Source organism: Oncorhynchus kisutch, linkage group LG6 (assembly GCF_002021735.2).
Source record: "Oncorhynchus kisutch isolate 150728-3 linkage group LG6, Okis_V2, whole genome shotgun sequence".
Lineage (NCBI taxonomy): Eukaryota > Metazoa > Chordata > Actinopteri > Salmoniformes > Salmonidae > Oncorhynchus > Oncorhynchus kisutch.
In genome coordinates, this window is record NC_034179.2 from 78,226,699 (window position 1) to 78,251,287 (window position 24,589).

The 24,589-nt window shown below is 46.5% G+C and overlaps 1 protein-coding gene across 8 annotated transcripts; it reads left to right on the forward strand.

The window, feature by feature from the left end:
• LOC109892005 (nucleosome-remodeling factor subunit BPTF) lies at positions 1 to 23,878 on the forward strand. Of its 8 annotated transcripts, none has more exons than XM_031827744.1 (30): positions 2 to 742; positions 2,471 to 3,293; positions 4,237 to 4,457; positions 7,052 to 7,225; positions 8,746 to 8,943; positions 9,031 to 9,179; positions 9,486 to 9,844; positions 9,998 to 10,129; positions 10,476 to 10,605; positions 10,734 to 10,869; positions 11,011 to 11,325; positions 11,526 to 13,407; positions 13,618 to 13,742; positions 13,860 to 13,988; positions 14,256 to 14,406; positions 14,601 to 14,724; positions 15,061 to 15,280; positions 15,824 to 15,994; positions 16,624 to 16,766; positions 16,948 to 17,077; positions 17,358 to 17,599; positions 17,711 to 17,957; positions 18,089 to 19,229; positions 19,436 to 19,661; positions 19,867 to 20,147; positions 20,245 to 20,433; positions 20,532 to 20,724; positions 20,957 to 21,041; positions 21,250 to 21,436; positions 21,985 to 23,878. In XM_031827744.1, the coding sequence occupies exons 1-30, from the start codon at positions 262 to 264 to the stop codon at positions 21,989 to 21,991; spliced, it is 8,991 nt and encodes a 2,996-aa protein (XP_031683604.1). In that variant the 5' UTR covers positions 2 to 261; the 3' UTR covers positions 21,992 to 23,878. The 8 variants fall into 8 exon arrangements, 7 of the variants coding, with proteins under 7 accessions (XP_031683604.1, XP_031683602.1, XP_031683603.1 ...); XM_031827742.1 differs by having other exon boundaries at positions 23,003 to 23,878; XM_031827743.1 differs by having other exon boundaries at positions 16,948 to 17,062; positions 23,003 to 23,878.
• Positions 23,879 to 24,589: the final 711 nt, after the last annotated feature.

A 24,589-nucleotide genomic window follows, 5' to 3' on the forward strand; every position in this document is an offset into this window, starting at 1 on the left:
TCACCACGTGACATCAGCACTGGGCCTTCGGTCTGTTTTCAGTAGTCGGAGAGGAAGAAAAATGGCGGCTGCGACCGATCAGAAGCGGGACGCCAGCCATTCGTTTTGAGCTTTCTCACGTAAACCGAGACCGGGGCTTTACGGGACTACTTCGTTGGAATCTACGCAAATCAAGCTTTCTGGCGGTACCCGTTTTTCTTGTTTCTGTGAAGGCTAAATAAACGCAGAAATTGAAATTGAAAATAATAGCTTTTATATATAATGAGGGGGAAAAGAGGCAGGCCGCCCAAAACCCTGCGGATGCAGGAGCCTTCATCCGAGCCGGAACGTGGCTTGAGAACCAGGAGGGAGTTGAGGGCAAAGGGGAGAGGTAGTGCCGAGGTCGATTTTGAGAGTCCCAAGAGGGGAAATAACTCTTCGTCTAGGGGCAGGAGGAAAGTGGGATCATCTCGCGGTAGGGGAAGAGGCAGAGGTTGTGGTGGCAGAGGTACTAGGGGCAGACGGTCAATCGCTAGATCTGTGGTTTATGATGATCATGAAAGTGATGAAGATGATGATGCTGTGAGTTTGAGATCTGAGGAGGACGAATTGATAGAGGAAGAGACGATAACAGACGAGGAAGAAGAGGCCCTCAACGAGGAGTCAGACCCGCTTGAGGAAATACTCGAGGAGGATGATGATGATGCCAGCTACTGTACTGAAAGCAGCTTTCGGAGTCAGAGCACTCATGGCAGCACTCCGGGTAAAACCGCAATATTGCTCAAGCTGCTTAGAGAATGTTAGAAAACAATGACATTGTAACTAATTATAATTTGTCTGGGCGTATTTTCATTGGCATTAGTTCTTATAGTGCAGGAAGCTGTATTGTTCAAAATGGAGAATGCACTGACTGTGTATAAAAACAGGCCTAGTTTGAGTTCAAAATTGTTGATGATGGAATGAAAGCTTTGCATTTAACGATCTAGGCAGTGCACGAGAGCCGAATTGCACATGTTTGAATTCTGAAACATCTTTAACTAACAGTATTGTGCAAGATGTTATTATAATTGTGTTTGCTAGTTTTGGATCTGACTTGGCAATTGCAAGAGCTAGGTAGTTATAACGTACCTTATCTAACGTTAGCAAGCTAGGCTAACAAGCGAATGCCTGAACCTGCTAAACAGCTGTGAATGCAGATGTATCATTTAGAAAACAATTAAAATGACGAACAACCTTATTAACATTCCAGAGTAGGTAACATACACTAATAACTAGATTGTTTCGAATTATAAAACAACCATTGATGATGCATAATTTCCTTGCAGGGGAATAGCTACTTAGCATGTCTAGCTATTTAAATACTTTGTCAAATGTGTCTATAAATTAATGAGACTTAATTCACTTGGGGTTTTCCTTTAACACACTCTTACTTATCATTAGCTTCTTATATCCAGCATAGGTTTATTTTCACAGCTGAGAAGCAGATGAGTTCTTCAAGCTAGCTAGTTAGCAATGTCATGGGCTTGTGCTCTTGTCCAGGAGGACCCAGCTAGCTTGCTAGTAATCCACATCAGCTCGAGCTAATGACAGGACAGGGTACCATGTGGCCCATTGTTTTGAAAATAAGCGCTCTCAATTTCACCAGTTGTAACTATGTGAGGAAGAAGTTTCAGTCATGCAGCACAATAATGTTTTACATTCCCCAAAATACATAATGGGATTATTAATTTCAATGTTAAATTAATATCTGTACTATTTAATATCCATAATGTTATAAACTTTGGAAATTAAATGCAAAAGTTATTTTTGTTTCAACACACTTTTGATGCAGATTTTCTTACACAATAGATATAAGTAACTATTTAGATTATATTAAAGTTCATTATTATTTGTGGAAAGTATAATTTGAAAGATACTGACAAACAATGTAAGAAAGATACAAAACATATCTGTAGAATAGCAGAAAAGTAATGGTTATGTTGCTGTTGCAAAACATTATCACAGTGTTGGGTTAGACCCATTTTAAGAAGTCATTTTTTACATTAAAGGGAATGTCCATTATGTTAAATTGTTGTTCTTGACTTTCTCAATTGCAATAATATAACCCCTCTCAATTTTCTTGGTTCCTGGGTTTAATACCCTTGCCAACTTTGAGTTGGTGTAGTGTTTCGCCAAGTCCAAGACTTGATTTGTTTTAAAGCAGACCTGACACCAATATAAAGAATCAAACATATTTCTGTGGCAGTAGATTTCAGAGACACTTGCGAACTCTCCTTTTACATGGCCATGGCTAACATTTGTTCGCTTGTGTAAATTCTGTCTTCAACTTGTTTCTTTGAATTTTCATTAATGTATGATTTAAGCCCTTGAGACAATGTAATTCTGCTTCGTCTGGGTTTTATGTATGATTTACAGAATGCAATTTCAGTTTTAGTCTTTAAATCACATGGATTATGGCATTCACTGCTCTCTCTCTCTCTCTGTCTGGCAGGGCGGAAGAGGACGCGGGTGCACTGCCCTCGCTCGCCCATCTTTGAGGAAAAGGAGATCCCTCCTCTGGAGCTGCCCAGAACCTCTGAGGATCTCATGGTGCCCAGCGAGGAACTGCTCAACGTGTCCTCCATCTACGAGGTCCTGCGCAACTTCAGCACGGTGCTGCGGCTCTCTCCCTTCCGCTTTGAGGACTTCTGTGCTGCGCTGGTAGGCCAGGAGCAGTGCACGCTGATGGCAGAGACCCACACAGCCCTACTGAAGGCCATCCTGCGTGAGGAGGACACCTCCAACACCACGTTCGGTCCTGCTGACCTCAAGGACAGCGTCAACTCCACCCTCTACTTCATTGATGGTATGACGTGGCCCGAAGTGGTCCGTGCCTACTGCGAGAGCGACCAGGAGTACCACCATGTCCTGCCCTACCAGGAGGTGGAGGACTACCCCTATGGCCCTCTGGACAGTAAGATCAAGGTGCTGCAGTTCTTGGTGGATCAGTTCCTCACCACCAATATCGCCCGCGAGGAGTTGATGTCAGAGGGGGTGGTGCAGTATGATGACCACTGCAGGGTGTGCCACAGGTTGGGGGACCTGTTGTGCTGTGAGACCTGCTCTGCTGTCTACCACCTGGAGTGTGTGAAGCCGCCACTGGTAGAGGTGCCGGAGGACGAATGGCAGTGTGAGATCTGCGTGGCACACAAGGTGCCCGGGGTCACAGACTGTGTGACAGAGATGCAGAAGAGCAAACCCTACATCCGCCAGGAGCCCATCGGCTACGACCGCCACCGGAGGCAATACTGGTTCCTAAACCGAAGGATAATTGTGTAAGTAATTACTGGCCCCCACCCCACTTCCCTTGTTGTGACTTCATCAATATTATGCACCATCTCAATACCATACTGAGTGGTCACACCTGAGTGATACATTGTATTTTGTGATGTAGTCAGAGAGTGGATGTATGTCCTTGAGGTTCTTGAAAACAAGTTAATCGATTGCCTTCAGAATTACTTAGTTGTTTTTTCCAGTGCTGAATTGCTTGGTATAACATCAGTCATGTCTTGTGGATAGAATAATACACATTTTGTTGCTGAACACTATGTACACACAGAAGGCCTGAGAGGGCTGATTTAAACATGGAACATATATTTTTTTACTAGAATTTTAGTTGCTGGATGTTGTTGGTAATCACCCATATTCATGTAGAAGCAGCCTGGATTAAACATTTACTGCGTGTGAAAAATGTAGCTGATTTCAACGATGACTCAAGATGAAGAGTGGGATCTATCTGACAAGCTGTCAGCCAGCGAGGCGAGGGTGCAGTGATTTGTTAATTGTGCCCTTAGTTAGGGTGAAACTCCTGTGCTATGATGCCATAGCCCCCCTGAGAGTTTACTGAACTGCTGCTGGAGTATCCACTTCTTCATCATGTTGCCTCCTCCATTTGAACATATCTTCGCAATTGCTTGTAATTGGTCTCTCTTGCGAGAGGCAAACAAAAAGGAGTAAGGGCGCTGAAAAACAACATGCGCTAGAATGGAATTTAAGCTTATTTCCCATTTGCATTCAGTGTTGATTTTCCTTTGAAGTTAAGATATCTTTCTCTCTGGGTTAATGATGCCTCATGCAGCATGATATGCCATACAATGATGCCATCTCATGATCTATTCATTAAGGTCCTTGAATCTGTTTTATAAACAAACTGATTGTCAATTATATTCCATCTTATTTGTCACAACTCTAATAATGGTTGTTGACCTGTTATTCCAGTGAGGAAGACGGGGAGCATGATAAGAAGAAGATCTGGTACTACAGCACAAAGGTCCAGCTGGGAGAGCTGATAGAGTGTCTAGACAAGGAGTACTGGGAAAACGACCTGTGTGCCGTCCTCGAGGAGATGAGAGAGGAGGTGCACACTCACATGGACATCACTGAGGACCTCACCAACAAGGCCCGCGGCAACAACAAGGCCTTCCTCACGGCAGCCAACGGTAAGGCTAGACAGCCACCTGCTGGGCGCTCTGAATCACTGTCTGTCACACTGAAGCACTTTTAGCTGGTCCATGGCTTCTATGCATTGTCGATATAGAAATGTCAATGACGACCCCTAGGCTACATGTTGTGTCGCTCCTGTGAGATTACATTCCAATACATCTCTGGTGAGGAGAGTACATTTTCTCTCGTGCTGAAGTACGATTAGGATGGTTGATCTATTAGAACTGTCAGAGGGCTGCAGGTAGCCTAGTGGTTAGAGCGCTGGGTCAGTAACCGAACGGTTGCTGGTTCAAATACCTGAGACGATAAGGTGAAAAATCTGTCTGTGCTCTTGAGCAAGGCACTTAACCCTAATTTTCTCCAGGGGTGCTGTACTACTATTGCTGAGCCTGTAAAACAACACATTTTACTGCGCCTGTCCAGTGTATGGGACATTTAATAAGCATCAAACATCGTAGATGTTGCTATTCCCCTTTCTTTCTCAGCCTTTTTACTTATCATGCAAACAGCGTTTTTCTTATTTCCATCGAAGAGAGAAAGTTGGTTTTAAACCAGTGTCCGTTTCTCTGTGTGGCTACTCTACTCCTTCTTGTTTGTTGTAGAGCCTTCCTTTGTTTCTGCATTTCCTGACCACTAGATCTCATAGTTTACACAAACCAAGCTTTATATGGTAAACTTGCTTGGTTCTAGTTGTACTGTTTTGGCATCAGTCTCCTCAATTGTTAGACAATGAGGACTTTCTTTGACAGATATTCCAAAGACAAGGTGGATTTTCTTTAAAGTCAATGCAGAGTCTTTTCTCTCCTGTCTCGTTCCACCTGAACCATCTGTAGTGATGAACAGGCTTTGCTGGTATTTTATCCTCTTCAGAAGCCCACTGCTTCATCCTCCCTCTATGGTGACTCCTGTATCTCTCCCTATGAAAACCTCAGTTATGAACTGTTGGCAGGTAGGGAATGGAGACTGATTTCATTTTTCATCTTCTCCTGTGACCCAGGATACTTTCACAGGCATAATGCTTTCTGCTGGCTGTCCACATCTTTTTTTGTTAGATCCATATCCCTGAATTAAGATTGGAATCTCTCTGTCTTCCTTTTATGGGGAGAGATTTTATACCATATCATCATAGAACACATTATTGATCCACCACTCTCTTGCTTTTAGTGCTCAGACAGCAATTTCATTAACGTCATCTCCGGAGTGTTGACCCACTGTTGCGTTTCAGGGAACAATAATAGAGACTGCAAATCAGGAGTGACTCACTGACATGGGTTCTAATGAGTTGTTCTTGGTTTTAGCTGCCAATGGCTAACTATATTGGTATTTAACTGTGCTGGTGATCATACGTGTTGTGACTTGGTTATTATTACCGGTCACAATCCGTTTCCACTCATTCTTCACACAGTTTCAAGTAGTGCTAGAAGGTGTATTAGCAATCTGCAAGATTGATATGTTTGTGTGGTTGTTCTCTGAAGGTGAGTGACTGCTTCTATGAGAACTAGGATGGAAGGGGTTAACCTAGTGACAGGATGATCTTGACACTGTTACAAGCATTATACATAGGGCCTGTTACTTTCCAATTGCAATTTTACCAGCTAGTTTCTATTGTTTCAAAATGTGTAGGAGAGCAATTTTGGAAAGCAATTATGGTTTGACTCCATTATATATGTAATGCCATCCTGTAATAGAAAGGCATGATTTCAACAAACAGGCTAGGGCTAGTGAGCCAAACAACTCCATTCCATTTCTTATTGTCTAGCATAGCTTCTCTGGTTGGGAATTAGCTACTTGACACATCTCCTTGTATTTTTTGTTGTTGTATTTTACCCCTTTTTTCTCCCCAATTTCGATCTTGTCTCATCGCTGCAACTCCCCCAACAGACTTGGGGGGCAAAGGTCGAGTTATGCGTTCTCCGAAACATGTCTCATCAAACCGCGCTTCTTAACACCCGGCCGCTTAACCCGGAAACCAGCCGCACCAATGTGTCGGAGGAAACACTGTTCACCTGACCACCGAGGTCAGCCTGCAGGCGCACGGCCCGCCACAAGGAGTTGCTAGAGCGCGATGAGTCTACAACATGTAGACCTACTGATTTACATAATAATGTGATAAACAACATGTGACCTACAGATTTACATAATAATGTGAAAAACAACATGTAGACCTGCTGATTTACATAATAATGTAGTAAACAACATGTAGACCTACTGATTTACATAATAATGTGGTAAACAACATGTAGACCTACCGATTTACGTAATAATGTAGTAAACAACATGTAGACCTACTGATTTACATAATAATGTGGTAAACAACATGTGACCTACAGATTTACATAATAATGTGAAAAACAACATGTAGACCTGCTGATTTACATAATAATGTAGTAAACAACATGTAGACCTACTGATTTACATAATAATGTGGTAAACAACATGTAGACCTACCGATTTACATAATAATGTGGTAAACAGCATGTAGACTTACTGATTTACACATAAAGCTGAAACATAGTCTCCGGTCAAACAGACCTAACATGGTGTGTGGGTGTTGGCCATTTGCTTATCAGCTGTGTTGTTGTTTGTGTAGATGAGATCCTGGAGCGTGTGCAGGGCAGGCAGGAACGGCGAGCAGTGGAGCAGGCAGAGAAGGCCACTACAGACACTACCAAGATAGAGGAAGAGACCCCCACACACTGCTCTCCACTATCAGACCACAGAGAGCTTCAAGACTCAGAGTCTAAAGAGGAGGCAAGCTCACAAGGTAAGACTGGAATTGCTCTTCTATGTGAGTTGTGTATTGCCTATGCTTTGGAGTCACTGCTACAGACTTTTTGCTGCTGCTGCTTCTTGGCTTGATGATGATCTTCATGCTGGTTGGCTGCTCCTCAATGTGACCATTTGTTGATTTGATTATTGGCTGTGTTTGGTAGAAAGTCTACTAAAGAGTGCTCTTGGACCATTAAAGCTAAGTCATAGCTTCCTTTGAGGATGAGAGTGTCTTGAATGGCTGCAACACGGTTACACAGTATGCCTTTCTCTATCTACTGTCTACTAATTCAATACATAGATTACTAACAGAGCGAGTGGACTCAGTTTGGCATCCTTCACTTAGTCACCCAGTCCAGAGTAATGAATGTAACAGAGGGGGCTCTACTCTGCCACAGTACTGCTCACCTCAGTATCACTCATTAAACTGACCTGTGTTGCTGACTTACTGAGATAAATCAGGAATAAACATATTTTGTCTTAAGTATTTTCTTACTCTTAAAGCACTCTGCTTTTCACATCTGCTTATGTAACGTTTAAATAGCCCATTATTGTATCCCTTTATTTCTGTGGTTTTCTTTTCCAAGAATTTGTCTTTCATCCATCTTCATATGATCGAGATCTGCCTGGTTATTTTCTTCCTTCGACAGATGCATTGTGCCTTTTTGCGGGATCTTGTGCTCTTGCCATCCATTTTGTGTTCCATTGTCTTGTGTAGTGTTCAGCATGCAAGGCTGAACAGTGCTCAGGAGTCTGTAAGTGTAGCCAGTTGTTATTCTAGTCACCTTGTTCATTGCTTACATGTTCTATTTTCTCAATGCATTCATTGTGTTATCCGGATCCTGATGCGGTGCATTGTCTGGTCCACACACTGTGAACTTGTTCTCAGATAATGGCGTTTCGGCAGCAGCATCCCTGGCAGGCAGCGCCCACCACGCTAAGTCTGTCACAACCAGACTCTTATTCTCACCCCAATTCATCGGGAAAATTGGCCTCTGTTCCTTTAGGGGAAACAAAAGGCTGGCTGCCTGCCTGAACCTTCCACCTGCTCCCTCAACGCAGTATATACAGCAGGGCCATTTTAACCCACAGCTCAGATACACAATATCTTGCTTAATTTGGTTCTGCAGCCACGTTTTGCACTGCTTGTGTTGTGTTGCACTGTGTTTTTTAGCCTTATCTGTCAGCCTGGACTGCTGAAGTGCAAAGTCTTTGCCAGACTCACTGATTAAGCATTTCCCTGGTGTTATGCTAATTGTGCATAATCATTAAGGTGAGGCAGGGAAGGCATCAAGCCAAAAGCATTCTGTTTTTTACAATTGTTGTGGATTACAGGTTTTACTTTTTAAGTAGTTAATCCGTGTTTGCTCTGCATTGCCGTCATCATTTGCAATACTTTATCAGTGTAGACAGCTAGTGCCTGGTGCTGGTGTTGACGCATGTTTTCACTCAAAGGGAGCCTAAGGGGTTTGTGCTGCTCAGCTTCTCACTGTTCAATCCTCTCCTCCTCCCCAGAGGATAAGCCTGTAGACTCAGAGTCCCATGGAGAGGAGGACCCCTCTGCCCAGTGCCAGCCTACCCCACCACCACACCCTGGAGACGAGAACAGCAACAGCAGCCACGTCTCAGCGCCTGGGGTCCTCAGGAGGCCTGAAGAGCCAAACCTCGCTGACAGGTCCTCTCAGTCCTCCATCACCAGCCAGGACGACACGGGTACGCCGTTGAATCCTTTATTCATGATTGACTTCTTTCTTTTAATTCATCATCACTGATCTTAATGATGTGTTCTGTTGCTCGCAGGTGAAGGCAAGGAGATTGGGAATGGTGAGGGGTCAGCGTCTGGATTGACTAACAATCGCATAGTGACTCGTCTGCGTAACCCGGAGAGTAAGCTGAGCCAGCAAAAGACCCAGGGAGATGGCAGCCCTACACCCAGGGACAGCAAGGAGGTGAGACACCAACCAGACACTGTTAACCTTCTGTCGTCTCTGTGGAATTTCACCCACAGCCTAGTCTCTCACATTAGGAAAAGGCAGCCTTAGCAGGATTAAATGGATTGTCCTGTTATATTTTCAATCATCTAGACTGAAATCCAGTCCTCTGTTCCACATCGACTCACTTTATGACACAATGTTACACAATTAATTGAACTACCAGTAATCTCCCAATTGCCAAATCCCTATGGATACGATGTCTCTCTTCTTAGCTGTGTCTCTACTCAGCTCAGTAGAAATATCCCCTTGTGTCTCCATTAGACATCTCCTCCCAGCTCTGAGAGTGAAGTGGCTCTTCTGGGTACTGTGAGGAAAGACTTGACGGTGAAGGGCAACCTGAACAACTTCTTCAAGCTGGGCCAGGAGGGCAAGTTCCGAGTCTACCACAACCAGTTCAGCACCAACACACTGGGCCTCAACAAGCACCAGCATCGTGAGGACCACGACAAGCGCCGCCACCTCTCCCATAAGTTCAGCCTAACCCCCGCCGGGGATTTCAAGTGGAACGGCTCCATCCATGGCTCCAAGGTGCTGACCATCTCCACCCTGCGGCTCACCATCATCCAGCTGGAGACCAATGTCCCCGCCCCCTTCCTGCACCCAAACTGGGCCTCGCACAGGTACACTCCAGAACAGACTACTTACTCTGACATAGGAAAGTGGGGTTCAGAACTGTTTCACACAATGGAGAAATGGAATATTATTGACTGATAAGGTCATGTGTGAAATCGTGTTTTGCTGTATAGTGAAGTTGTGGGTTTGGGATTTTCCAGGACAAACTGGATTAAAGCGGTGCAGATGTGCAGTAAGGCTCGGGAGTTTGCCTTGGCGCTGGCCATCATGGAGTGTGCCATCAAACCAGTGGTCATGCTGCCTGTCTGGAAAGATGCGCTTGGACACACCAGGTAAGAGACATTGGTTGTGAATCAAAGGACTTAATTCATTGCTGAATTTAGTTTTGAGTCATAGCACATCGACCCAACTCATCCTGCTCTCTGCAGTCAAGTGTACAAGTGTACAATGCTAAACTGAATGAATTATATTGCTTCACTGCTCTGCTGATTATGAAGCATTCTGTTCACCTCTCTTCAGTGCAGAGGTCTGTAGTGGTGTGGGCAGTGTATGCAGAGAAGCTGACGCTTTTCCCATGAGTGAGAGGAGGTTTATTGTTGAAGATAATGGAGCCATGACTAAACAAGCCAGAGTCACCTTGCTGTTTTAATGTATTTTTTTCACCTCTCCTCCCTTCAGGCTCCATCGCATGACCTCCATGGAGCGGGAGGAGAAAGAGAAGGGGAAAAAGAGAGAGAAAAAACTGGAGGATGAGGAGACTATGCAGCAGGCCACCTGGGTGAAGTACACCATCCCCATCAAACACCAGGTAAATCTGGGTTCACTTTCCTCTCAAGTCCTGTTTGGGCTTTTATGACTGCATGATGTCTGACAACATAATCATCCCTTCAATTGTGTGGTCTTTTAGCTAACTGGTTCTTTCTCTCTGTGTGTAAGGTGTGGAAGCAGAAGGGGGAGGAGTACAGAGTAACTGGGTACGGGGGCTGGAGCTGGGTCAGTAAGACTCACGTCCATCGCTTTGTTCCCAGGCTACCAGGGAACACCAACGTCAACTACCGCAAAGTACTCGAAGGTAAGTGTTTCCTCTGTACACGTATTATCTCTGTCTTATCTCATTGATGATGATCAAGGGCACTCAAGCTGAAAATTTGTCTCCAGCATGCCTCAGTATAAATTAGGTGCTTCATGTGTTTTAATTTTAATCTCTATACAGCAGCTAAAACTGGCAAAGAAAATGCAACATCCTGCCCGAACAAACGAAAATGTTTGCCCAAAGCACCAACGAGCTCGGAAACCCAGGCAAAAGAAGAGTCTACTCCAATTACTGAAGAAAAAGACCAGGAGGAAACCTCCACCATGGAGCCATCTGGGAGCACTTCACCAGGAGAGGGGCAGACTCTGAAAGAGAAGGAAGAGAAAAATATCACAGACGTGGAGGAGAAGAAAGATGATCAGGTGGAGGAGAAGACTGAGGACAAGATGGATGTTGACCCCAGTCCACCAGATGCCTGTCTCAGTGAGGAAAAAGGTACAATGATATTAGTTTTCATCAATAAACAGAGAGGGTCCCCTGCTGTTTATCTGAATAAGATTATATTATATTTTCTCCATTCTTGCTATGATTGGCTGTGTTCTATATTAATCTGGTACTCAGCAGCTGTCTTTCAGGTCTCACAGTTAGCATTTTTTTGATAATATCATTCATGGAGTTCTCTCTCTCGCTTTTAGGTATAGTGGACAGCAAATGTCCCTCATCACTGGCTGACCCTGCTGTGAAGGAGGAGCCCGGGGAGGAAGAAGAACCTAAGCAGGAGGACTCTGAGGCCAAGCCACCTGTCCGCCCCTTCAACTGGGATGTGGTGAACGTCAGCGAGGGCTTCCAGCTCCGTACGGCCTACAAGAAGAAGGTGAAGACGTCCAAGCTCGACGGGCTGCTGGAGCGCAGAGTGAAACAGTTCACCCTGGAGGAGAAGCAGAGGCTAGAGCGCCTCAAACAGCAGTCAGCCCTGGCCAAACACACAGTCTCCAAGGAGAAAGTTAACACAGGGACTCCCACCACCATCAAGGCTTCTATAGCAGACAAGTTAGCAGTGACACCGTGCACAAGTCTGAAAGCTGAGAGACAAGCAGACTCAGTAGTTAAAGACACAATTGTTAAAAGGCTTGACTTTGACCAGGAGCAGCCAGTGAAATCCCAGCCTTCAGGAGAGACAGATAATCTGGACGTCAGATTAGGCTCCACCTGTAAACCCCAGGCAGCAGGAGCCACAGGCCCCAACCTCAACACCACAGAGTTGGCCAACCATGAGAGCAGCGTTCAGGGAAATGGTGGGGATGCGTTATCTCAAACAGAGCTGAATGGAGGCTCCCAGAAAAGCATAGACCTCAACAACAAAGTCAATTTGACATCTCTAGAACTGGCTTTAGGTGCCCCCAAACCTCCCAGAGCAGAAGTGACGATAGCAGGAGAAAACGGTAGGAAGCATGGTTATGAGGAGACAGAGCAAGGTAATGGACAGAGGGAGATAGAAAGCAAACCACATTTAGTGCAGGTGAATGGGAAAGACGCTGTTGACACCAAGGCTCCTGTAGACTCAAAGATGCACTTAAACCTGGCCAACAAAGTGGACACCAAGGTCATGCTCCAGACGTTAGAGGGTGAGATCAAAACACTGCCAGTGAAGGAGCCTATAAAATCCATTATGAACGGTACTCTCTCTCAAGACGGGTTAAAGGTCAACAACACTGTGTTAGCCACCAGCCCAGCCACGGCGGACGTAGAGAGAAGGGTTGTGGTGTCTGAGCCTGACTATCTGCCACCTCAGAAGGTTGCCAGACTGGAGAATAATGGCGACAGGGTGGCAGACTCCGTCACGTCGTCACTGTTAGGGCCGCCCACTGGTGTTCCCACGGTAAGCAACAGCACCGAGTCTCAGCCAATGGAGATTGGGCAGACAGCATCCAATAAGATCACCCCGTTTCCTATCCCCACTGCAGAGGAGTCCAGCTTGAGTAACAACACCACAGTGAACAGCAGTAGCAGTACTGGGGTGCTGAAGACCATCACCCAAGTCACCACAACCACTACTACCACCATGTCAACAGAGTCTCGCACGGTGCAGATAGCCGAGGTCTCCAGCAGCACTAAGCCTGCAGTGATCCCTGCTGCAGAGAGCAGTGCTGTATCCACCCTCACCACCATGACCAAGACCACCGTCACCAGGGTCTGCTCCCCGACCCTCGGGGCCACTGTCTCCGAGGAGACCAAGACTGTTGTCACTGCAATGTTGACAGATGCCAAATCTGGCCCCTCAGGCTCTTCGGTCACCTCCATGACAGTCAGTAAGGAGTACTCCACCAGAGACCGTGTCCGGCTGCTAAAGTTCTCCCGCTCCAAGAAGACCCGCTCTGGCACGGCCCTCCCCTCCTACCGCAAGTTCGTCACCAAGAGTAGCAAGAAGAGCATCTTTGTACTGCCTAATGATGACCTGAAGAAGCTGGCGAGGAGAGGGGGCATCAGAGAGGTACCTATCTTCAACTACAACGCCAAGCCAGCCCTGGACATCTGGCCCTATCCCTCCCCCAGACCCACCTTTGGAATCACGTGGAGGTTAGTCACGTAGTTGACCCTTAGCCATTAGGCTGCCATTGACGCAGTGGACCACCTCATATGCCGTGCACTGAAATGAAAACACAGAAAGACAACAAACAATACTTGGGCTAAAACCATTGAGAACATGGAACCATGTACATTTGTCCATATAGCTGTTTGGTTAAAGGTTGTTTTGATAACACTCACTGACGTGGGTCTCCTATGCAGATACCGTCTCCAGACTGTGAAGTCTTTGGCGGGGGTCAGTCTGATGCTGCGGCTGCTCTGGGCCTGCCTGAGGTGGGATGACATGGCTGTCAAGCCCTCCCCTGCTGTAGGAACCACCCGCACAGGTGAGTGCACAGCAATCCTACCCTCCTCTCCCTCTCTCTGCCCTCATCCTTCCTGTCTCTCAATTTGAAGGTGAGTTACCATTTCAAACAAACATATTTCCTTTCTGCTTTCCCCAGAATCCTCGGAGACGGCGATCACCACAACAGAGATCATCAAGCGGCGAGATGTGGGGCCGCACGGCATTCGGTCTGAATACTGCATCAGGAAGATCATCTGCCCAATTGGCGTTACCGAAGCTCCCAAAGGTAAAAGGATGAAACTGCTTCCCAAATTCTCTTAGGATCACCCTGTCACAATCTTATAGTGGTCTCATGAATCTTTGCTCAGCTTGTTCCTCACCTCTTCTAGTGTTCTCTCTCAAGTACCTGAGTAGGCAAATCCTTTGCAATGTAAGTGAAAATATGGAGTTTAAGTAAGTTGTTTATCCCACAATAGAAAGAGTGACATTAATTGACAGATGTCGTTTTGTCGTTTTCCCCTTTACCTCATCCTTTTTCTGTCCTCCTGGGTAGAAACTCCCACTCCCCAGAGGAAAGGCCTGCGCTCCAGCGCTCTGAGGCCAAAGAAGCCTGAGCCGGCCAAGCAGACTGGACCCATCATCTTAGAGACGTGGGTGGCCGAGGAGGAGCTGGAGATCTGGGAGATCAGAGCCTTTTCAGAAAGGTGAGCAGGTGAACTGTCCTTAGCCTTGTTGCTGGGGCTGGAGAGAATAAGCTGCTGTACTGCTTGATATTATGTGACCTTTGAACCTTTACTTCCCTCAAGATGTCTTGTTGTAACCCTGCCCAGGTCTGTTGTGTTGTCTTGTTGTTATTGGATGTAGTATGACTAACTGGCTTGTCCTCTTGTGGTCCCAGGGTAGAGAGGGAGAAGGCCCAGGCTGCAGACCAGGCTAAGGTTAGTAGAACGCTGAAGACAGCAGAGGAGGCCAAGGCCCAATTGGAGGCTCAGCTAAAGCACCAGAGATTGGCTGCTCAGCAGGTGGGAAGATCAGACAAGTTTCCACCTTGCACTATGGTGACACCTAGCCTCCCTACAATCCACCCCCCCCTCAGCCCAAACCTGGGGGGGCACAAACACTAAACACTGGGAGCTGGGACATTTCAAGGGCCTCTGTTTGGTTTGGTTTTGATCCGAATAATTGTCCTTTTTAACCATGTGCAATTACAAATGTGAATTGGAAGTTATGTTATGTATTATTCAGATGAGACATGTTCACTCTGTACTCACTCTTTTACTCCAGTCTCCACTTTACAATGAGTTTGGTGTTTCTATGTGGTTTAGCATAGATTTAGCATCTGAACCTTTGCGTTGTAGAAACGGTTGGAGCAACAGAAGCCTGGTGCCACCACCTCCACCCCCACCAGCACCCCTACAACCTCAGCTTCTGGCACTCCGGCATCCCTGACCAGCCAGGTCACCCCGGGGACTAAACTGGTCCTGGCCACTAAACTGGGGACACCTGTCACATTCCAGCAGAACAAGAACTTCCATCAGTCGTTTGCTTCCTGGGTCAAGCAGGGCCAGGGTAGTCCAGGTGAGTTTGGCGACGACTAGCTGCTCATACAAAGTCATGGTGGTGGCTACTGTGGTAGTGTGTTTTAAGTTGATAGTGATCCTTGGTAGCAGTGTTGAAATATTATTTGTCATATTTCCATGTTTTTTGGTCAGAAGGCGTTTTCATTCCCCATTCGCTTTTTAATGGTGGCCATTGAGGTTCACTTGTGGATGTCAAATTGTTACAACAGATAATCTTAGGGTTTGGATTCAATTTTTTAATTTGACCTATTTTGATAGATATTTACGGTATGTTGAATCGCCTTAATGGCCAGTGGTGTCCACTTCCTGTATCTGAAACCTAGTGTGGGGCTGGGAAAGGGAATTCTAATCACTTTTGACTCCTAGAAAAAAGTTTCAGGCTCATAATCAGTTAATCAGTCCAAAAAGCATTATGCAATGGCTTTTTTAAAATCAATGCTGGGGGGAAAGGACCCCTTAGTGGACACCACTGCTATACACCCTGGCTGTTGTGGTTGCACTTGCACACGGTGTGTGACTGCAGGTGGGGTGTGTCTTGCAGTCTCCACTTGCTCACGGGCCACCGTGGCCAACAGCATGGTCACCACCTCTGGACAAACGTTCCAGATCTCTGCCAGCCCGGTGACCATGGCTGGCCAGGTCATCACCGCCAAGCTACCCATCCCGGCCAACAGCAAGATTGTTACGGTCAACATGCCAACCACACAAGGAGGTATGGATAACCTTGCCGTCTGTATGGTTTTAGCCGGCATGACCGCATTGACAAGGCCTACCCCCACTCAGCAGGCCTACCCCCACTCAGCAGGCCTACCCCCACTCAGCAGGCCTACCCCACTCAGCAGGCCTACCCCAACTCAGCAAAACCATGAACTATCTCACCCCAGTGGAACCTTTGAAGGGCTTTGAGGTGTTGCTTTTGGTTTGAGTGTGCTGGCTGCCCTAATACGTAGAAAATGCCACTGATTTATACCAGAAAGGAGGACCCCTGGGATGCCCTGTCTGTCTCTCTCAGTAATAGACACAGTAATGGCAGTCCTGTCTGTCAGATTATTGATCCAATGGAAGCTTCCTTACAGTATCTTGGCTGCGTCCCAGGCAGTCTCGACACAAAGGACCTGTTCTGCTTGATCCATACAGTCTGTCCAGGTCATCTGCAAGAGGGGCAGATGACATTTCTCCCACTGATGGCTGTATTTCTTTGACAAACTGAATTCCTAGTTCCATGAGCGTTTAACAAGGGCGTTTGACTTGTTGTAAATCTCATTATTGAGGTTCAACACCCTACTGTTGATCTACTTGTGGTGAATTCATATTGCTTAACACAGTCCCTCTCCGTCACAGGTATGGTGCAAGTCCAGCAGAATGTCATGGGCATTATTCCATCCAGTACCCCAGGCAACCAGCGGACCTACTCCTCATTCCAGAACCGCAACGCCACCATCAACATCAGACCCAACACCTCCACCTCAACCACCACTCAGCCGGTAGAGAATAGACATCCTAACAGATCTATCCCTCTCTCTCTCTCACATATTATTGCTTTCTTTTTCCCTCTTATGCTCTCCCCTGCTCTTTCTTTGAGTTATAATCTTAATTGGAGTGTAGTGAAATTAGCGTAATCGTGTGTACAGTATCCTTTATTTGTATTTTGTTTCTTTGGCCCAGGCCATTGCCACCGGAGCCCAGATCCGTCCGGGCATGTCGGTGATCCGATCTCCCCTGCAGCAGGGCACCACCATGGGCAAAACCATCATCAGAACCCCCTTGATGATGCAACAAGGTATTCTACCAGCCAGTAGGTCTCTCCTCTGCCGCCTCCCAACCCGTGGCTGCATGGCTCTGCTCACTCCTCAGCATGCACATTAGACAGTCAGCAACATTGCTTTGTGTTGATATGTTTATACGTATTCATTTTATTCGGATGGAAACTGTATTGGTAGTCCTCCGATGTTAACTTTATGTATGACCTCCAGTCAATTCATTCATGATAAGTCACCTGATTTGTTTTGGGACTGTCCCATGCACTTTTCTTATTTAAGGCTACTTGTTTGTCTGCCTCACTGTCTGTCCTCTAGGCCAGCAGCAGGTGGTGACTCAGATCATCCGGGGCCAACCTGTCTCCACAGCAGTTTCCAGTGCCAGCCCTGTGCAGACCAGCGCAGGCCAGAGGATGCTGGGTGCTGCCCCGTCCCCCCGTCCTGTCACCCCTGCCACCGGGCAGTCCCCATCACCATCCACCCCCCAAGGCGGCCGACCACAGCAGGGCCAGGTCAAACTCACCCTGGCCCAGCTCACCCAGCTAACGCAGGGGGCACAGGTGAGGAGCCACCTACTCTCTTTTACACCTACTTTCACACATACTCTCACACTCCTGTTGGATATATTCTCTGTGTGTTTTTATGTCTGACTGTGTGTGTCTGTGTTCCAGGGAGGGAACCAGGGTCTCACAGTAGTAATCCAGGGACAGGGACAGACCACAGGCCAGCTGCAGGTCATCCCCCAGGGGGTGACAGTCATCCCAGGCCCTGGGCAACAGCTCATGCAGGCTGCCATGCCCAACGGCCAGGTGCAGCGCTTCCTCTTCACCCCAGGGGCATCAGCCCCCACCCCCGCAACCACGGCCAGTGCTGCTTTCAACCCCGTCACAGCCCCCACAACAACACCCTCAGTGCCAGGTATGAGGCCAGGCCACTTCAACAAGCATTGTACACAAGGCTTTGCAGAGTTGTGAATTAGAATGTTGGTCTCTAGTTTGTGTAGATGTGTTAATACTGTGCTGCTGTCTCCTCTCTCTCCTCCGTTGCAGCGCCGTCTCAGCCTCCGGTTCAGACTCCCACCACCTCTCAAGCACCGGCACCACCAGTCCAGCCCCCTCAACAGGCTATCGCTCCTGTTCAGCCCCCTCAACAGGCTATCGTTCCTGTCCAGCCCCCTCAACAGGCTATCGCTTCTGTCCAGCCCCCTCAACAGGCTACCGCTCCTGTCCAGCCCCCTCAACAGGCTACCGCTCCAGTCCAGCCCCCTCAACAGGCTACCGCTCCAGTCCAGCCCCCTCAACAGGCTATCGCTCCTGTCCAGCCCCCTCAACAGGCTATCGCTCCTGTCCAGCCCCCTCAACAGGCTATCGCTCCTGTCCAGCCCCCTCAACAGGCTATCGCTTCAGTCCAGCCCCCTCAACAGGCTATTGCTCCAGTCCAGCCCCCTCAACAGGCTATCGCTCCAGTCCAGCCTCCTCAACAGCCTATCGCTCCTGTCCAGCCCCCTGCCCTCGCTCCTGCCCCCCCTCCAGTGTCCACACATCAGACTCAACCCCCTCAGACTCAAGTCCACATCCCCCTCCAGTCCCGCACTGCATTACCCATCCAGCAGATAGCCCAGATCCCAACCTCTCCACAACAGGTCCATATGAAGACTCTCTCGGTCTCCCCCTCTATCACCCAGGCCACAGTGAGGCCCATCCAGGCCCATGCTCAACTCCAGCCCCAGGTTACGGCTCAGATCAGGCCCCAGCAGCAGCTGCATCTCCACCACCAACACCAGCTGATCACAGTGCCGGGGCTGCAGCCGCAGGTTCAGGTGCTGGGCACCATCCAGACCCACATGGCAGCCCAGCTCCAGGCCCAGCAGGGTGGGGCGTTGCCCCAGCAGATCAAGCTGCAGCTGCCTATCCAGATCCAGCAGGCAGGAGGCCAGGTGCAGGCCCACCAGATCCAGAACGTGGTGACCATCCAGACAGCCAGTGTGCAGGACCACCTGCAGAGGATCCAGCAGCTCCGAGAGCAGCAGCAGAAGAAGAAGCAGCAGGAGGCCAAAAGGGAGCAGAGCCTGCAGGCCTCCAGTCCCAGCGACATCATCCAGAAACAGGTGGTGATGAAGCAGAATGCTGTGATAGAAAATCTGAAACAGAGGAAGACCATGACTCCAGCAGAGCGGGAGGAGAACCAGAGGTATGGCTGTCATTATTCACAGACATGACCCTTACATAACAACATTAATATGAATTACAGTTCCATTTTTTATCTATTTGTCAGTTCCAAAACCTTACTATGCTTAATACTACCAACAATCGGCAACTATTTTGTGTTAGTTGTATTTGGTCTGATTCCATGATGAGTCTGACAAGCCCTCCCTTCCTCTAACCCCTGCTGAGCAGAATAATCGTCTGCAACCAGGTTATGAAGTTCATCCTGGACAAGATCGACAAGGACGAGAAGCAGGCGGCTAAGAAGAGGAAGAAGGAGGAGTCTGTGGAGCAGAAACGCAGCAAGCAGAATGCCACCAAGCTCTCGGCTCTGCTCTTCAAGCACAAAGAGCAGCTCAAGGCTGAGATCCTGAAGAAGAGGGCTCTACTGGACAAGGAGCTGCAGCTGGAGGTTCAGGTCAGTGCCAAAGCCACCTCTGCATCATAGGCCACTGTATTGTAGTGCTCCAGTAGGGTGTAGAAGTGTGATATTGGATGTGTTGCGGCCACTGCCCAGGAATTCCTTACATTGTGATACCAACTGTCAACCATTCTCTCTCTCTCTCTCTCTCTCTCTCTCTCTCTCTCTCTCCCCTTCCTTTCCTCTATGTACTCTCTCTCAGGAGGAGCTGAGGAGGGACATCAGCAGGCTGAGGAAGGAGAAGGAGAAGGCCCAAGCTGCAGCCTCTCAGGCAGCCGCTGCTGCAGCCGCAGCCCAGGTGGTCTTATCCCTCTCCCCCACCATGGCCTCGCTCTCCTCCGCCCACAAACGCAAGAGGGACGACGAGAGGGACTCGTCCTCCGCCAAGCCCAAGAAGAAGAAGATGATATCCACTACCTCAAAGGATCACAAGAAGGAAGTCAAGCTGTACTGTGTCTGTAAAACGCCCTATGACGAGGCCAAGTAAGATATGGATGCACCATATCGGGTTCCCATTGAAACACTGAACATGTAACTGAACTGTAGCATGTATGTCGAACTTAAGTCCACATGGTTTCAGGTTCTACATTGGGTGCGACCTGTGCTCCAACTGGTTCCACGGTGCGTGTGTGGGCATCACGGAGAAGGAGGCCAAGAAGATGGACGACTACGTCTGTAATGGCTGCAAGCAGGGCCAGGACTCACAGGACTCCGAGGGCACCACGGAGGAGCTGTACTGCATCTGCCGGACGCCATATGATGAAACACAGTATGATAACACAATACTAATAAGGTTATAGCTTGGGTGAACTGAATGTTAAAGGTCCAAATATCCCTGACCTGTACTTCCCATGTCTTTTGTCCCAGGTTTTACATTGGCTGCGACCGTTGCCAGAACTGGTACCACGGGCGCTGTGTGGGCATTCTGCAGAGTGAGGCCACCCACATAGACGAGTATGTGTGCCCGCAGTGTCAATCCACGGAGGACGCCATGACGGTCCTCACACCATTAACCGACAAGGATTACGAGGGTTTAAGAAGAATCCTGCGCTCTTTACAGGTATGAAAGCCTGTGGTCTCCTCTTCAGTGTCTCTACTGATAATGCATTTGATATGGATATGGCCAGAGTTGGGAGTCACATCATGTACCCTGTCTTGAATAAATGAAATGACTAAATGAAACAACGTTGCATTGCAGGACCAGTGTTCTGGTCTGGGCACTACATTCTCAACATACTTCAGTATACCTCACTGTTGTAAATCTAGTGAAACATCTATTGTTCTGTTAACAGGCTCACAAAATGGCGTGGCCGTTCCTTGAACCAGTAGATCCCAACGATGCTCCTGATTATTATGGCGTTATAAAGGAACCGATGGGTAAGGGCAAGGGCAGATCTCTAAATCACTGTAATGTCATTGACTGTCGCTATTATTTCTGTTTTGGAGAAAAAACATTCACCTTGAATGTGTTGGAAAGTAGACACAAAATGTGTACTTGGCTAGTGTTTATGTTGATTGTTTAGAAAATATAATAATTGACCAACACATTTACCTTTGCTCACCCTTCTCTTTGTTTCATCCCCAGACCTCTCAACAATGGAAGACAAATTACAGAAACGGTATTACAACAAGCTCACTGAGTTTGTGGCGGACATGACCAAAGTCTTTGACAACTGCCGCTACTACAACCCCAACGACTCCCCCTTCTTTCAGTGTGCCGAAGTTCTGGAGTCATTCTTTGTACAGAAGCTCAAAGGTTTCAAAGCTAGCAGGTAAGTTCAGAGCTCTCATGACTCCCGAGGCTCTTCAGAGGCCCTGTCATTAATTCTCCTGTTAGAAAAGACTCCCTCCGTCATGCTCCTCTGCTTCCATGGTCTCATCTGACATTAGGCCATGGGTAATGGCTTGGCAGTCATATAATGTTCATGACACTCCATGTGACTTTGAATCTGCTTTTGAGAATTTCCCAAGAACACCCTTTTTTAAATATTTTCTTTTTCATTAAACCATGCATCTGTGTCATGCTAGTTAGCCTCATGCGCTCTCTGGGCATGTCCGTTTGTGTTATAGTAGCCTGACTTTGGCTGTGGTCTTCCCCACAGACCTGGCTGTGGAATGTGGGCTGCTTGGTAGAGGGATGCAGAGTCTTACCAAAGCCTACAGGGCTGACTTCAGCTCAGACATCCTCCCTGCAATAGTTTTCAGTAGAGCTTCATTAATGTTTGCTCCATCTCTGTGTCATGCATCACCTTGCATTTGTGTCTCTTTCACCTGTACCGCATGCATTTGATTTATGCCACTCATTCTCTCTTTCTTGCAGATTGTGATGTCATAAGTCTGACGTTATAGCTGGAGTCTGAGCTGGATGCTGGGGTCTCTAGTAGTGAATCATGGAACTTGCTGTTTCATAAACAGTGGAAATTCTGTGTGATTATTGTCAGATTTAAAGAAATAAACACACAAACACAAGTGTTCTATCAGTGAAACAAACCATGCTTAAATGTACATTTGCAAGTATAGAAGCCAAATTCCAAAGATGCCTTCCTGTGACAATCACAAAATGGCAGCCATGTTGACTCTTACAAATCAAGTTATCAAGGGATATGCTTTTTCTCTATTATTTTGGTAATTTTACCATTTCAAATTGTATCAATTATCAGCAAGATAAGTGTCAGGGAAGCTTTTACTTAGAAATGTTTAATGTTTATTTATAGTTAGTTATTCTCGGAGAGGGAGATATAAAAACAACATTTGGGACCACATGTAAAGCTGTATATTTTATTATTATATATTTATCAAATTAAGTTCCTCTCTTCCTCATGGCCTTCTTTCTGCTCATTTAAATATCATGCATTTGTAATGAATGGGCATGATTTTAATATAGTGCACAGGTTTGTAGGTAAATTTTAGCTTAACTACTGGTTGATTTATTATTTGGATGTTTTAAATGTTGTGGTTAAAACAATAAGATGAATATTGTATGGTTTTTAATCCTTTTGTTAAGGATTATTTTATGGTTAAAACAAAGAGAGCCTATGGTCAGAGGAATTTATATAGACTTAAAATAATAAATAAAATGTCACGGCTTAACTATATTGGACCCCATGCCTTACTGCATGATGGTACCTCAGGATGTAGACGTGAAGCACCATTTTCATTGACTAAGTCAATCCCAATGAATTAGAGCAGCCATGTTGGTCTATCTCCTTCCTGGCCCCAAGGCATCCATTTTTTCTATCACTGTATTGTTGTTTATTTTTTGTTCATGTCAGTATGTTTAAACTATTCATAAACATTTTTAAAGGTTCTCAACTGTTCCCCTTTTCCACATTCTATAGGTCTCATAACAACAAACTACAGACTTCGACCTCTTAGTATATACCACATATGTGAACAACAAAAAAATGCACTCTGCGAGAATGGGGATAAATTCTGAACAATTAATCCATGTTGGGACCTGGCTCCTGTGCTTTGTGACCTCTACTCCTCTCCCTCCTTCTGGCCCCACCACGCAGCCCCCAAAGGAAGACTCTCCCTGTAAGACCAGCAGCGCTGCTCCCACACAACTGTCAGGTGGAGCTGCTGCCTGCCCACCTCTGCCACATGGACATTTGACAAGGAGTTAAAATGGAGGGTTTGAATAAAGGCATTTCTGAAAAAGGTTACCTTGAAGAAAATACTTTCTTTGGAGATCTCACGTTTCCTTGTTCCTTCTTCTTTATTTGATTATTTGATACCTCTCTAGCCAGTTGAAGAAATTAAGAAAAGCTTATGCTTCCATGGCCATGCCCATAACAAAACAAAAAAACATTTGACGCCTGTTTGAACGTTGAAAAATGTTGAGCTGAGTTGCACTCAGTGTATCAGATTGCACAGTGCACTTATGTGTGTGTCTCCCCTTTCAATCACTTTATTAGAGGTGGTGTGAAAGATATCTCATTGGGAAGTACTTGCTTGATTTTGGACCTTCTAGCTTTCTGGACACTAACAGTTTGAGTTTCAGTCAAGCTATGCTGAAATGAATAAAGTATTTGGTATTAATTGCCCAGCAGTAATGACACTGCTAAGGATAAAAACACAACATGTATTTGAAGGTATCCTGCCCTGTTTGTAAAACTTGTCAGATTTTGAATTTTTGTTTTTGTATTACAGCTGAAGAGATTGATGTATATGAAACATAATAAATGGAGAAGACTGAGCTCTCTTCCACTACTGAAAGTGTTGGCATATGTTTTTGTGAAATAAATTGCTCTAGCTATATGGAAATATTTTTTCCCTTCAGCATTTACAGTGCATTCAAAGTATTCAGACCCCCTTGATGTTTCCACATTACAGCCGTATTCTAAAATTGATTAAATAGTTTTCCCCCCTCGACACACAATACGCCATAATGACAAGGTAAAAACAGGTTTTTAGGAATTTTAACAAATGTTTAAAGAAAAATATTAAAATAATAATCCCAGTTTACATAAGTATTCAGACCCTTTACTCAGTCATTTTTGAAGCACCTTTTGGCAGTGATTTCAACCTCGTGTCTTCTTGAGTATGACGCTACTAGCTTGGCACACCTGTATTTGGGGAGTTTCTGTAGATCCTCAAGCTCTGTCAGGTTGGATGGTGAGCGTCACTGCACAGCTATTTTCAGGTCTCTCCAGAGATGTTCGATCGGGTTCAAGTCCGGGCTCTGGCAGGGCCACTCAAGGACATTCAGAGCCACTCCTGCGTTGTCTTGTCTGTGTGCTTCGAGTCGTCCAGTTGGAAGGTGAGCCTTCGCCTCAGTCTAAGAACCTGCTCCAGAGCACTCAGTACTTCATCAAGGATCTCTCTGTACTTTGCTCTTTTCACCTTCCCCTCAATCCTGACTAGTCTCCCAGTCCCTGCCGCTAAAAAACATCCCCACAACATGATGCTGCCACCACCATGCT

Bases quoted from the DNA above. Each gene is read 5' to 3' on its own strand.
- LOC109892005 (XM_031827742.1), top strand. From the start codon at position 262: ATGAGGGGGAAAAGAGGCAGGCCGCCCAAAACCCTGCGGATGCAGGAG. The intron at 10,606-10,733 runs GTAAATCTGGGT...TCTGTGTGTAAG, and splicing joins CCATCCCCATCAAACACCAG to GTGTGGAAGCAGAAGGGGGA. The intron at 20,148-20,244 runs GTAAGATATGGA...ACATGGTTTCAG, and splicing joins ACGCCCTATGACGAGGCCAA to GTTCTACATTGGGTGCGACC.